This window comes from Taudactylus pleione, unplaced genomic scaffold (genome assembly GCF_031769625.1).
Source record: "Taudactylus pleione unplaced genomic scaffold, aTauple2 ptg000041l, whole genome shotgun sequence".
Classification (NCBI taxonomy): domain Eukaryota; kingdom Metazoa; phylum Chordata; class Amphibia; order Anura; family Myobatrachidae; genus Taudactylus; species Taudactylus pleione.
Window position 1 is genome coordinate 18,158,882 of NW_028284443.1, and position 14,382 is coordinate 18,173,263.

The 14,382-nt window shown below is 39.0% G+C and overlaps 1 protein-coding gene across 1 annotated transcript in view; it reads right to left on the minus strand.

Annotated features, from left to right (window-relative positions):
* Positions 1-14,382, minus strand: part of CFTR (CF transmembrane conductance regulator) — a 163,516-nt gene that overhangs the window by 105,993 nt on the left and 43,141 nt on the right. Inside the window, exons 6-10 of the mRNA XM_088457430.1 lie at positions 11,623-11,786; positions 9,055-9,180; positions 6,074-6,320; positions 3,767-3,859; positions 3,400-3,579 (exon numbers count right to left, since the gene is read on the minus strand). Coding sequence (XP_088313556.1) covers positions 3,400-3,579; positions 3,767-3,859; positions 6,074-6,320; positions 9,055-9,180; positions 11,623-11,786 — 810 coding nt within the window. The remainder of the gene's footprint in view (positions 1-3,399; positions 3,580-3,766; positions 3,860-6,073; positions 6,321-9,054; positions 9,181-11,622; positions 11,787-14,382) is intronic.

Consider the following 14,382-nt stretch of genomic DNA (forward strand, 5'->3'; position numbering starts at 1 on the left):
TGAAATGATCAGCAACATAACTGTTACTATCAGTCTATAAACTTGGTTGATGATACAAATGTATCCACTGAAGTAAGGGTTTGGATGAGCCTTTGTTTTGGTCACTGGACCAGCAGATATATTATTGAATGTGAAGCACATACTTTTAAGTATATCTGATGAAACAACAAGAATTATATCAAATAGATTAGTAAACTAAATACTTCAGTCATACAGGAGTTCTACTTATATAGTGTTACCTATGAGTAAATATCATAAACCCTAAATGAGAGGAATTAGTACTCACTAATTTAAGTATTACAACAATCTCGATATAAAGTTGCGGTGTCACCCTCGATCTAATATATACACCTATACTATATTTTATGATCAAGATCGAGATATGGGTTACCCGTAACCTCATGGATATTTATCCTATATGATTTTAGGTAATTAGCGGGGACCTTATGCCAGAGTAATCGGAGATATTAATCTCCATGTGGCTTGGGTCAGAATAATACCAGGGATCATATGCAAATAATTAAAAATTTTGGGCAACCCACTATAAGTGTATGATAGAGGTCCTAGATTATTATCTCGCCCAACATAGGGTACATTATTATCTGTATACCTAGGATACCAACTTTATGAGTGGTCTCTGCACCTATATTTTAATTTACTTGTGACCTATGATAGAGGTCCTGGAATAAGAGGGTATCACTCTGCCCAATATAGGGTATATCATTATACCCATATCTAGGGCACCAATTCACAAGTAGGTTATATACCATTATACCGATTGATTTGTGACCTTTCACTTAATAAGTATTATTGGGGATTTTACTCTGTAACACTGCAGGTGAATCACACAGTCTATCTGTGGACAGTTTACAATAATAAATGTGAGAATCAATTAGACACAGAAAAACCGATATTTTCACTATGCATGGACATGGACCCAAGGATGTGGAATAGGTCTTTTTAATACAGATTAATAAAAGTTACATTTTATAGAATATTTTCTCTAGTGTGCACCATACCAGTACAACTGCTTCTTTTTCTTTTTTGTATAAGATCTGTTTGGTTGTTTAGGCTGCAACCCCATGTGTATTGGTCTGATAATAGGAAATGGGGTACTTACAAGACATATAGTTGACTCAATTTTACATTCTCAAAGATTTTTTGTGTGCAGATATAAAAACCCTCTTCTCTTATTACTCCTCACAGAATCACAAGTGAAATAATTAGCACCACTTGTGGATTTTTTAAAATGTGTCAGACAGTAATGGATACACCTGTGCACATGCTAGGTAGAATGGAAAACATGCACTGTTAGGGCCCTTGAGGAATGACTTTGTGAAACATTGGTGTAGAGAGATAGCGTATGTGGTAAAGGCACCACCCATTATATTTTTAACACTTTCCAACCGCAATAATCAGGATTTAACTAACTAAATAAATAATGTTAAATGTGTTTTTTAATAAAGCACAAGTTAATTCATCTGGAAAATTAGTGATAAAAGTGAAGAGGCCATTGAGTACCAAGTGAAATACGACATGCAAGGTATGTAAGGGGTCTATTTATTAATACTTGGATGGAGATAAGGTGCACGGAGATAAAGTACCAACCAGTCAGCTCCTGACTCATCTTTCAAACATAGCTTGTGACATGGCAGTTAGGAGCTTATTGGGTGGGACTTTATCTACGTTCACTTTCTCTCCATCCAAGGCTAGTAAATAGACCCCACTGGGTGAGAAAATGTATGTACTACTCTTGTCAAATGTTACTACATAGTACTTTGACAAAGAACACCTTATATTAACTTGTAAAATCATATTCCCAGATATTTTATAAGCAGATAATCAGGTGATAAAACGACAGCGCAGTTTTTGACAGCCGTTATAATTTCTTAGTTAAATAGTAGCCAGCCTCCATCAAAGCAATGGTTGAGAAATGCAGAGAAAGGTGTTACATGTATCAGTTTAATGCCAGCCTTATCTTTGATGTCAGTCTGAGGTCAACAGGAAGACAGGGGCTTAAAGCATAAATCATTTTGGAAAACAATTTGCACAATTTCTGAACGTCATAAAACCGAGGAACAGTTTGCACATAGCTACAAATTAATTTGGATGTTTGTGTGAAATTTCCTTCCTTCTAGTAAAAAGTAATACAAGTAATGGGTTGCCCACAGAGAGCATTTGTACGAATATATCTTTAAAAAATATATATTTGTTTAAAGTCCATAATAAAGATGTTTCATGCACATTATGATATATAATATACATTTTATACAATACATCACAATGGTTTACAGATTAATCATGTAAACACATTAAAATAAAACAAACATGCTACATGACTATTCTGCATAATGTAATGGGACACTGACTGGGACTCGCAATTTAACGGCTGTATGAAAGCTTCTCCAGCCATTTGTTTATTTCCTATCAGTAAACTTTCACGTTCATTATCAGCCACTTTCCATAGTTAACTTTGCCTTATTTGTGAAATTCTATTCTACTAGAAATTACTGCTATTTACTATAAACATGCCAGACTCTGCTGCTGGGTACTGCCATACATACTTTGTAGCCAATGATCATTCATACTACTGGAAATAATTCTATACTAGCTGTACTCTACATAGCCTACATTCACTGTTTATTCGTGTGATAAATACCCACAAAGGCTTATTTGCAAATACTGATTAATAGGCCCAAACTGCCACATTAGTTAAGCAAATCATTTGGCAAGTGCCCACCCACTTTCTGAATCTTCTGAGTGCCCCCATAAAAAAAAAAAGATCGGGGTGCACCTTCTATGATGCTTGGAGGAAACAACCAAACTCCAGCTTACTATCATCTTAAGACCACAATAATAAATTATTATTATTAATTATTATGATGATGATGATGATGATGATGACTGGAGGGAACATTGAGTCTTTATTATGTGTGATACTGTATGTACAGATTTATTTCAGGATTTATTTATCTCAGTCTCTCTATTTTGCACTCTGGGAAAGATATATCAAACCTTAGAGAGAGATAAAAAGAAGTTGCCCATAGCAACCAAGCAGCTTCTGTCATTTTTAGACTGTGCTAATTAAATAATAACTAGTAGCGAATTAGTTGCTACGGGAATCTTCTCCATTTTATCACTCTCTACATTTTTAAACATCTACCCCTAATGTTACAGTAGCACAGGAATTATGGTGTAAAACAAATGGACAAGATTGTTGCAATAAATGTGTAAATTCAAAGACAAATATTAATACAAACTATCACAAATTGCACTTTCATCACTGACCCAATGAAGCTGAGGTTTATTACAATAACAGCGGATATAGAGTAGTATTGTATTTGCTATATTAAATAACAAAATACACAATACATATAATAAATGCAAAACACTGATTACCTTTCCAGACCCTGTAGACCCAGCAATTGCCAGAAGCTCTCCCTTATCAAGATTAAAATTGATGTTGGAAAGCACTGGGGTAACATGCAGTGAGAGGTTACTGAAGAACAGGTTCGGGTCGTCCTTTGAAGGGCTGCCCCCATTTTCAAGCATGGCTTTTCCAAAAGCTTCTCCAATCCCCTGTTCGTAGATAATAAAAGAGACATTTGACACATTCATCCAGTAAGAAGTGGGATGATTTTATAATTCCATTGTGACTACCCTGAAATACTCTGATAGCTCCACAAGTTTTGTTTTTCTTTTACTAAACTTCCTTAAAGATCACTCAAATTATTTTGACTATAGAGGATTTACACTAAACACAGACCTCATCCCAGGAAGCTGTAACATTCTCCATGGCCACTTCTGTGGTTGTCAGGTTGTAATCCAAAGATTTATATTCATCTTTTTGCAAGAATTCCTGTTGAATATATTAAAATAAAGATTAAGCAACAACTATTTTACCCCCAATAGGCAAATAAATAGACATGCTTTATTGTGCAAATAATGTATTATGGCATCTAATACCACTTCTATTTTGAAAATGTTGTCAACCAGTTCTCGAGTTTTCCTAAAACATCTCTTATTAAGCCCGGTGAAGTGTGTAGTGGACAACATTCACTCCAGGGAACCCTGTACCTAGTATGTGATAGGAAGTGACATCAAAAGTTGTTTGTGTGTCACCGAAACAACTAATCTAACCATAAAAAGAAGGAAAAAGTTTTCAACAATAAAATCTATTCAATTTCTATTATCAGGACAATGACTACATTTATTGTATGAAATAGAATGCAGGAACTTTGCTAATAGTACCCTATATAGCTATCAACATAGATGTATAAGGCGATAATAGTGGGAGATCGATGGATAATAGGTCAACAATGTATAGGTCTACACCAAATGTCTAACCATAACCTTCCACCTGGTGCCTAACCGTAACTCTCCCCCAAGTGCCTAAACCTGATCATAGCCCAACACTCCCCCTAGTAACTAACCCAACTGTCCGCTAAAAATGTTGGAAAAAAAAATGTCGACCTTGAACTGTCAACCTTTTGTCAGCTGCACCAATTTGTCTGCCAAGTCCATGTTAAGGTAGCCACCCATTTTCCAGGTCTTGGAACTTCCCCCATAAAAGGGGTGCACTTGTCTTTGAATCCAGCTGAAACTATGCCAGATAGAAACAATAACAACCTCACTTCAGATACCAACTTACTCTCACCTTAACACCATCCTAACTCTCACCTTAACACCACCCTTCTTTATATGTCATCTTCTACATTATTAACCTTTAGACTGAGGGGAACAATGAGACTGTCTTAGTTGCTTCAATAGTTTTTGTACACTGGTTGAACACTAATACACTTTCATAAATAAGCCTGCAGATGTGTCCTCATTAATCTATGCCCAAAACATGAGCATTAAAATGAGAGTGAGCCCTGCCATGCATCCCGTCGCTCACCATTTCAGGAAATTGCGAATGCACAAAAAGCACCAAGTATGAACACCCTGAGCACTACAGCAGTGTGCGACACAAGTGCTAATCTGAGACAAAAGCAAGAGACCAGAGGACAATAGGACTGAGCCGCGCCATATATCACGCCATGCAGATTCACACACAATGTGCTAATTTACACTGCCACAATTGCAATTCAAATACAAATCCTAAGCACCTAGGGCCTGATTCAGAGATGGACGCAAAGACGATTACGCATGCAATCAAGCAATTGTTTGCCATCGCACATGGGAATCCATTGCAGAGTGAGTGACAGGTTGTCAGCGTTTGGAGGTGGTAACGGGGAGTGGTCAGAAAAACGCTGTTACATGGGCGTGCATAAATTAGCCACTGTGAGTGCATACGCAGCTCTGCTTGTCAGGAGAGCTTCCAAGGCTGCAGCAGGTCAGACCTGCCGTAAGAGCAAGATGGCCGACGATTTGCGGCAATGTTACCAATATTTTCCGCAGGTATGCGTCTTCGCACGCAAATGAGAAGGCAGCAGTGGGGGTGTTTATGCTCAGGTGATCTTTGCTAACATTAGTGTATTTTCCCTGCTGCATTGTGTACGAAATCGCAGCTGCAATCGCATTAGCGTCCGTCTCTGAATCAGGCCCCTAATGCACTACCATTTGTATGCAGCTGTGGTGCAAAAGAAAGACTCTGGGGTCTATTTACTAAGCAGTGTTAGGAGAGTGAAAAGTGATAAGAAAGTGATAAGGTGCCAGTCAATCAGCTCCCAACTGCCATCTCACAGGCTGTGTTTGAAAAATGACAGTTGGGAGCTGATTGGCTGGCACCTTATCACTTTCTTATCACTTTTCGCTCTGTCTCCTAACACTGCTCTATATTGTGTGAGATTTAGGTAAAAATGCAAAAGTTCATGTTTCATTTGAAAAGCTGATTAACTTGCTGAAAGTTTTGTAAACTGTTTTACTTGTTGAAATGTATTGGGAAATGTTGCTTATATAAACATTAGAAATGTATACTGACTTATATCATTTGTTCTGTATATACTGTATGTAGGCGCAAATCATTATTATATAGCTTAATATCTTGTGTGCTTTGCTAGTTTTTCAATCTCCTTCTTCAGAGATGTGGATAAGGCTTTAGCAATAAACATTAGTATACAATAAGGCATACCTGTATTTTATTTATTACTCCTATAGAGTCGTACCAGGTCTGTACAGCCCAGGGAAACTGGCGTGTAACTGTCATTCTCAGCACTATGGTGAATGAAATGGTGGTAAAGATTTTCCGGAGGGTGATACCGGCTGTAAGTAAATGGGGAAGTATAGAAAGAAACACCACAAAGAACCCAGAGAAGAAGAAGGCAGAGCTGTTGAAATATCTCACGTAGGCAGCTTTTCGGGTGAGCTTCAATTCAGTCCTGTGAGAAGACAAACAGCGCAGAACTCATACTGATTATACATTTATTGCTTGTTTGTTTTTGCACACCTAACATTTGTAACACACATTGAAAGTGACTATGTATAACCCTTAACATTTCACTTGACATTCACACCCTAACTGGAAGAGGTAAAAGTTATGGGGTCTAGATACTAAGGCCAATAAGGAGAAAGGGGTGCCACATTTCCCCTCATTCCTCCACATCTGCCTATTTCGGTCATGCAGCAAGGCAATCTGTTGGGGGAGCACCCAGAGAAGGAGTTGTGGCTGAGCTACAGTGTGCAGGCAAGATAATCATTACATATAGCGTATATACTGCTCACACCCCTCCTCAGCATGACAAACACCTTCCTCATCTCATTTTTGGTGTAGAGCTGCTTGTATGTAGTAAAGAGACCATTCTAACATTTGCAACCTCTGCTTCAAAACAAAGCATTGTGGTAGCTCAGGCGTACAGAGAGCCTTATGACTGCACATAGGGACTGATAAGGATGCATTCATGGGCACATTTCTATCTGGCCGCGGATGTCTGCTTGCTACATTATGCTAATGTGAGAATCCGGCTGTGTATACTAAAGATCTGCACAAGTACATGTGGAAGTCTATTCTGCCCTTGTTCTTATGTCCGCAGCTGCAGTTGTCATCATTAGTATCGGGACTCAACCCCATGCTGAGTGCAAAAGATCCACTAAGAAATAGATATATCACCAGCAAACTCCATCTGTGCACATAAGTCTGATTTGGTGCATGTACAATTACTGACTTATTAAGTTGCCGTATGTGCAGTAAGCTAAAATCTATGAGAACCGTCTGCAGTTTAACTTTTTAAGCTGAATACACACTGAACAGATATATCTGCAGATAATGGTAGTCGACCATCATCTGTCTCTGGCCGCAGGTCCCGTTGGCCAGGGGTGTATTCCGCCCCCCTCCCCGCAGCCTGTACTGCATGTGTACGGCCGGTCAGCAGACCACCCATACACACTGCCCGATGGACAGATATATCTGCCTATGGCTGTGCAGCAGAGCCGACGCGATAGATCTGTGAATGACGTCATTCACAGGCATATCACTGGTACACACTGGCTGACGGGCACCCGATATATTGGCCAATCAATTGATTGGCCAATATATCTGTCAGTGTGTACCCAGCATTACTTACATTATTACGAAACACCGTTGTGTCAAATGTTGGGACTTCAGGCTAGATAGATTACAAGTCAACTATTAGTATAGAGTTTGTATAGTATTTAATATTTCAAGAAGCCAGTAGACAACATAAATGAAACAATGAGATGAAATACAATCCTGTAGCACATTTACACATGCCTATTCTATGTTCATACCATGTAATCTCATCACAGACCATATAAATGTAAGCAAAACAGCTTATTGAATACAATATCAAAACAGAAAGACAAATATTAGCATTTCCCATGAAAGCCAATTAGATCAGCCATGTGTAATACATTTTAACTAAACTCTCGAAAAACTTGACACTTTCTGTGGGCAGGTTCCAGGTAAAACCATCATCAGATGCAATGCATTTGCTTGGACTCACAGTCACAATGTATTATTTATTTAGTCTACATACATTATTTTCTCTAGACCTTTAATAAATGTCATTACTAAAGAATACAAAGAACGTAGGCAAAGTATTCAAACTGCTCTTTAAACCTATAAAGCCTGCCATCCATTGGATCTATATTTGGAGATGACAGCACCTGTCTGCATGGCCTGATCTAATCTGACATCATTGCTGTCCATGCCTATTGAATACAGTAATCAGTGCACTGAGCTTGGTAATGGCAGGGGGTGAGTGAGAGGGGCCAGTCCCAGTCAGTAGTCCAGTGGAATACTATAAGAATTTATTGTATATGTTATTTGTTGTCCCAACTTCATTATATTTATCTGCATGTATCTCCTTCATTGTTGTTTACATTGTTCCCCTTTATCTTTATTTACAAACCTTGCATGTTTATTATTTTCCTTATTGTGTATATTTGCATATTCTGATAAGTAAATCATTCAGGACCCAACACAGATAAATTGGCACTCACATAATTTCCCAAAGGCGATAAAAGATAATTGCAACTGAACAGAAGATCATGGAAGTGTAAAATAATTTAGACTCATCAACCAAACGCAACTCAAGAAACATGCCAGAAAAACAGCGCGGCATACAGAGCTATTGATCCTATGTTGCTCTGCCTATGCTGACCACACAGAACTGTGAGAAAAAGGCGCTGATGGCATGATGTACTTCCTCAAGGCAAAACATCAATCCTTGTATACCGTTGCTGCCTATCTGGAAGCCAGTCAGTGCAGCACACAGGTCAATCCAATCCATCTCCATGCCACAGTATCTCTCCTGCAGTTTTCTTAAGTTGCAATTGGGGATGCAGCTCAAGAAACACTCAAGACACAGTAACAAACTGCATCAAGGATACATCTGGGTTTTGTTAAACCTGCCATGTGTGTAGACACAGCATTTGTCAGACTGATCTACTGATGACAGGAACTGTTTAAGCAATTAAGCGGTAACCACTATTTGTATTAGTGTGAAATTGTGGAATTGTTCATATTACATATTGAGGGGAATAGTGTACAATTCCACATGTTTATAATTTCAAAATATGGCATGATTATTAGGCTAACACTTATGAATATATAATGTGAAAACGTGTGTATATATTGTCAAGGATCATACTTACTGTCTGATAGTTTCAATTATTTTCTCCATGGCATCCTCCCAACAGTAGGCTTTTACTGAGTGTATGTTGTCAATGATTTCAGATGTGATCACAAGCCTCTCATTGATCTTTCCTGCCCTCCTGTCTCTATAAGATAGTAATGCAATAATACAAGCTTCATTTTAACATTGATCATTAACGCCACTAATAAACATATAAAATAATACTCCACTGTAGCCACAAAATACACATTTCTTATTAGTGTCATATATACTACTAAAGACATACAGCAAGGATTAATTCTATAAATATGTAATGTTTGGACAGAGTCGGATACCAGTTCTGTAAATACTATTTTTTAGAATTGGTGCCTTCTGATATCAGAAAATGACAATTATACACTACAGGCACTCCACTTACCTCTGATGATGTATGAAAGTTCTGCGCACTCCACTCATGACAGCAGCAACAGGAGGTTACCTGTATAGGGAAAGAGGCGCCTCCTGGGACTCAACTAGTGCTGCAACTATAACATGAGTACTGAGAGATTGGCATCATATTGGTCCAATGCAAAGCACCAAGAAAGGTAAGAGAACAGGTGGTGGGGAGGGCTTCTGTCACTGTATGCATGTCTGTCTTTGGGGACAATCCAAATAGGTGCAAGTTCGTGAAAGTTAACTTGCATCATCAAACTCACATACACCGCAAGAACGAGCACAATTAGAAATGCTAATTTGTGGAACTCGCAGCGAAGTTGTGTGACTTTTGTACAAATGCAACCTGGGAGTAGGGCATGAAAAACTAGGGGAATCATTCTGAACCCCCAAAATCTGACTACTGAGATAGCAGGCCCATATAGGAGGCTGTTAGTGGCCATAAGGAAAGTACTGAAAATTCTAGGTGTCAAATGGCTGATTTTTACATTTTTTGTAAATGGTGGAAAAATGATAGCAAGCAGGTGTTATCCAGAATTTTGGGGTACAAAGAATGTCTGTAAATTGATTTTCAGTGTTTTTATACAAGTTTGTAAAATGTTGGAAAAAGCGCTTGTTACTCCCATCTGCTAGTTCTAAAAACAGTTTCCCATCAATACAACACTCACATTCCTGTCCCACATTATTTTACCCATGTTTGAGCTTTTAGAAAAATTCACCTGAAAACTGACTTCTTTATTAGCCAAATGACGCTATTTAAACCCCTCCAAGTGCATAATTATTCATTGGGAGGGGTGTACCAGAGATTCTGCACTGTGTCACTATATTTGTACATTGAAATAAAGATTTCTCGATTTTCTTAGCTGCTCAAGGTTATATCAGTGTGACTCTATATGTCAATGTGACTCTATATGTCAGTGTGATTCTTTGTAAGTATGATTCTGTGTGCCAGTGTGACAATTGGTTATTGTGTTTGTGATTTGTGTCTGTGATTTGAGTAACTGATATCTTTATTTTTTAAATTACATTTGTGTATAAAAAATAATGTACCCTGTACTTGAAATTATACAGTTATTAACAGTAATTTCATAGTCCTGTACCCAGGAGTGCCAACGGGGATTCGAGGAAATCCCTGGTGGGCCCCACTGATTTGTAGCCACGCCCTCTATAACAGAAGGCTGTGGCCTATGGCGCTGTTCTTATGGCAGGATGCTTGCCAGGCAGTCATCAAGGCTGTGTGGGCACTAGAGGTGACATAATGTGTGGGCACTACAGTCTGGCATAATGTGTGGGCACTATAGGTGGCATCATTTGAGGGCACTACAGTGTGTAATAATATTGGAGTCACGTGCATAATGTGTGGGCCCTACAAGTGGCATAATGTGTGGGCACTACAGTGGCATAATGTTTGGGCACTACAGTTGGACATAAAGTGTGGGCACTACTGGTGACACAATCTGTGGGTACTACAGGTTGCATAATTTTAGGATACTACAGTGTGGCATAAGTGGGGTGCACTACAGTGTGGCATAATGTGTGGGCACTACAATGGTATAGTGTGTGGGCACTACAGTATGGCATAATGTGTGGGCAGAACAGTGTGGCATAATGTGTGGACACTACAGTGTGACAATGTGTGGGCACAACAGTGTGACAATGTGGGGGGCACTACAGTGTGGTATAATGTGGATGCACTACAGTGTGGCATAATGTGTGGGCACTACAGTGTGACATAATGTGTGGGGCACTACAGTGTGACATAATGTGTTGGGCGCTGCAGTGTGACATAATGTGGGGGGCACTACAGTGTGGTATAATGTGGAGGGCACTACAGTGTGGCATAATGTGGGGGCACTACAGTGTGGCATAATGTGGGGGGCACTACAGCATGGCATAATGTAGATGCACTACACTGTAGCATAATGTGGGTGGCACTACAGTGTGGCAGAATGTTAGTACATGTGTAGTGGTCTCATTTACCCACAACTGACCAGCATTGAAAGGGTTACTGGGTGGCTCACCACTACCTATCTGCTATTCTACAATTAAAACAAACTTTGTAGTATTATTATTAATATAATAATAATAATAAATACATTTAGATATGTTTTTTTTTTATTGAATTAATAAATTACAAACAAAATTAGATTCTTACCTATAATTCATCATCAGTCTTCCCAACCATGCTTGAAATAGTGCAAGAATGACAAGAAAACCCAGACCACAGAAAGCAGACGCCTGCAGCAAGTCCCAGATCAGACCAATCAAAAGGACCACTTGCAGTGGAGCAATCCATACATAATGAGCCAGGGCCAGGCCCTATCAGGTCAAAGCAGAATTTAGGTCAATTGGGAGATACTATAAATGACTACACATATAATACAGCATATTGATTTTATCATTTTTAGAAAAGAAAATACAGATACGTTACACCAGTGGGTGCTCTCTAAAGAAGCAGCCTGAATGTTAAATGTTACAGACACAGAGAAGCAATAACCTGGTGCTATATAAACGTAAGAGACCGTCCGCTTTTACAACAGAACAATTTTAAATATTTTTCATAACTTCCACTCAGCTCATGATATTTGTTCTTTCTTTCTTCATATCTGGTGGTAGCACACACATAAATGTGAGGGGAAATCCCCCTTTCAGATCTATTCACGGAATCAGTATGATTTCAAATCCCGGCAAGGGTGAAAATCCAGATCATTAATTAAGGTAAGTATCGCTAACCTTTCCCCCCCTAACCCTCCCTTAAGGGTGCCTAACCCCCCCCCCAAGTGCCTAACCCCCCTCTAAGTGCCTAAACCTAACCCCCCCTTCCCCACAGCCTAACTCTAAGTCTCCCAGGGGGGTGCCTAACCCTAACCTCCCCCCGGGGGTGCCTAACCCTAACCTCCCCTTCTCCTAGCCTAATCCTAACCCCCCCAGGGAGGCTGCCCAACCCTAAGCCCTCCCCGGGAGCCCCGAACCTAAACCCGCGGCTTTACGCACCCGGTTTATCTTCGTTCAGGCTCCTGGCGTAGGTAAAATTACAGGTGTCTGGATTTCGACACCTGTCATTAGACCCTTGCCGGGATTAGACAGTCGGGATGCCGACGGTCGACATTCAGACCGTCGCCATCCTGACTGCATACCCTATGCACAGGGGCTGACTCTTAGGGGTAAATTTACTAAAGTGAGAGTTTTTAGAAGTGGAAATGTTGCCCATAGCAACCAATCAGATTCTAGCTATTATCTTCTAGAAGGTGCTAGTTAAATGTTAAGTAGAATCTGATTGGTTGCTATGGGCAGCATCTCAGCTTCTAAAAACTCTCAATTTAGTAAATATACCCCTTAGTCGGATGAATCTTAGTTGGATCTTGCTTTGTGTGAAATGTGATTTTAAAAAATGTTTTATAATTGTAAACGTTTCTGAAAATCACTTGGTGGTTATATCATTCACCTATTCATCTATCTATGCTACGTTTGGTTTTTGTTTTGTAGTTTTTCCACCTGTTGTTCTATTAAAATGTAAACAATGAGGTTATTTAAATAAGTTTCAAACAGCATCACCAGAAGAGCTACAATATGTTTCAGAACAAACGGAATGTATATGGTAGGAAGGGTAACGATATGTATCTAAATTCCACATGTTGTATACAGTTTGTATTAAGCTAGTCAAGTTACAGGCTGCTATTAAACATGCAAGTGATACTTTTTTTTTTAAAAGGTATTATATTTTAAACACAATCTACAATATTCATCTAAATATTACACCAAATTGGAGTAAGCATTTGAAGGCATGTGGGTTTTATACTTTTACATATAGGACACTGTTTGTAAACAATGTTATAACAATGCAATTACATATTTTTAATTTCTTTTGTTTTACTGATTTGCAATCATAATGCTTCTAAATAGGCAACTCGTTCTTACTACAGTATATCTCGCCCCATCTAATCATGTACTCTGGCTGAGGTTACCTGGGCTGTAGACAATCCTGTCAATTATAATAAGTACCTATTGTTTGCAGCACAGTGAAAGTGACAAGCGATCGAGACTGAGCAACAAGGAGACAGCTGTATTATTACAAAACAACATTAAACAAACTGGTCTCTTTGCACCAAATGTTATCTCACATTCCCCATCTTCACAAAACAGCTGCTAATTATATGTTTCTATTGGGCGTATTCATTTTCCTTTAAAGTGGATGAAAATATATTTTTTTCACCTACTTTTGTAAAATTAAAGTACTGGCACCATTCATGAAACATGTTACACAGGAGATTTCAGTGAAATCTCCTGCTTACCGGTCATCCCTGAAGTGGATCATGGTCCCCATACACTAGAATGGGGACCTCTTCATTTCCCAATTCATCAATCTCCTATAATACAAACTTTTTTCAATTTGATTGCGGGAACAGATTTCAACTTCAGATGTGCATAGCTTTATATGCCTTAAAACCTCAATGTGCTCGCCATTAGACAGGATATATCTGTGTATTTTGCACCCATAGGAACTAGAGATGAGCGGTTCGGTTCTACTCTGTTCTACCATGTTGCACTGCAGGTAAGGCAGATTTAAATGTGCAAAGAGTTTTAGATCTGGGAAGGGCGTGTCCTAGATCAAATCTAAAAGTTGTCCAGTATTTGTGGGCTATATGCAAAAGCAGCCAGTACTTTCCCTGCATGCAAAATAAAATATTTGCACCCCTTGCATTGCAACATGGTACAGTATGTCCGGTTACTCCTTTTTTTGCTTTGCTCCCAACTCTGAATCAGAGCCTCATGCAAAAGCAGGTGTAGTGATATCATAGCTGCTGTGCACTGCCTGGACACACTAAATGGCTTCCAAATGTACAGTATATTCTCAATGCATTCTTCTTTTTTTTGAATCCAGGGCATATCTGACATCTGTGGGTACACAATTCTT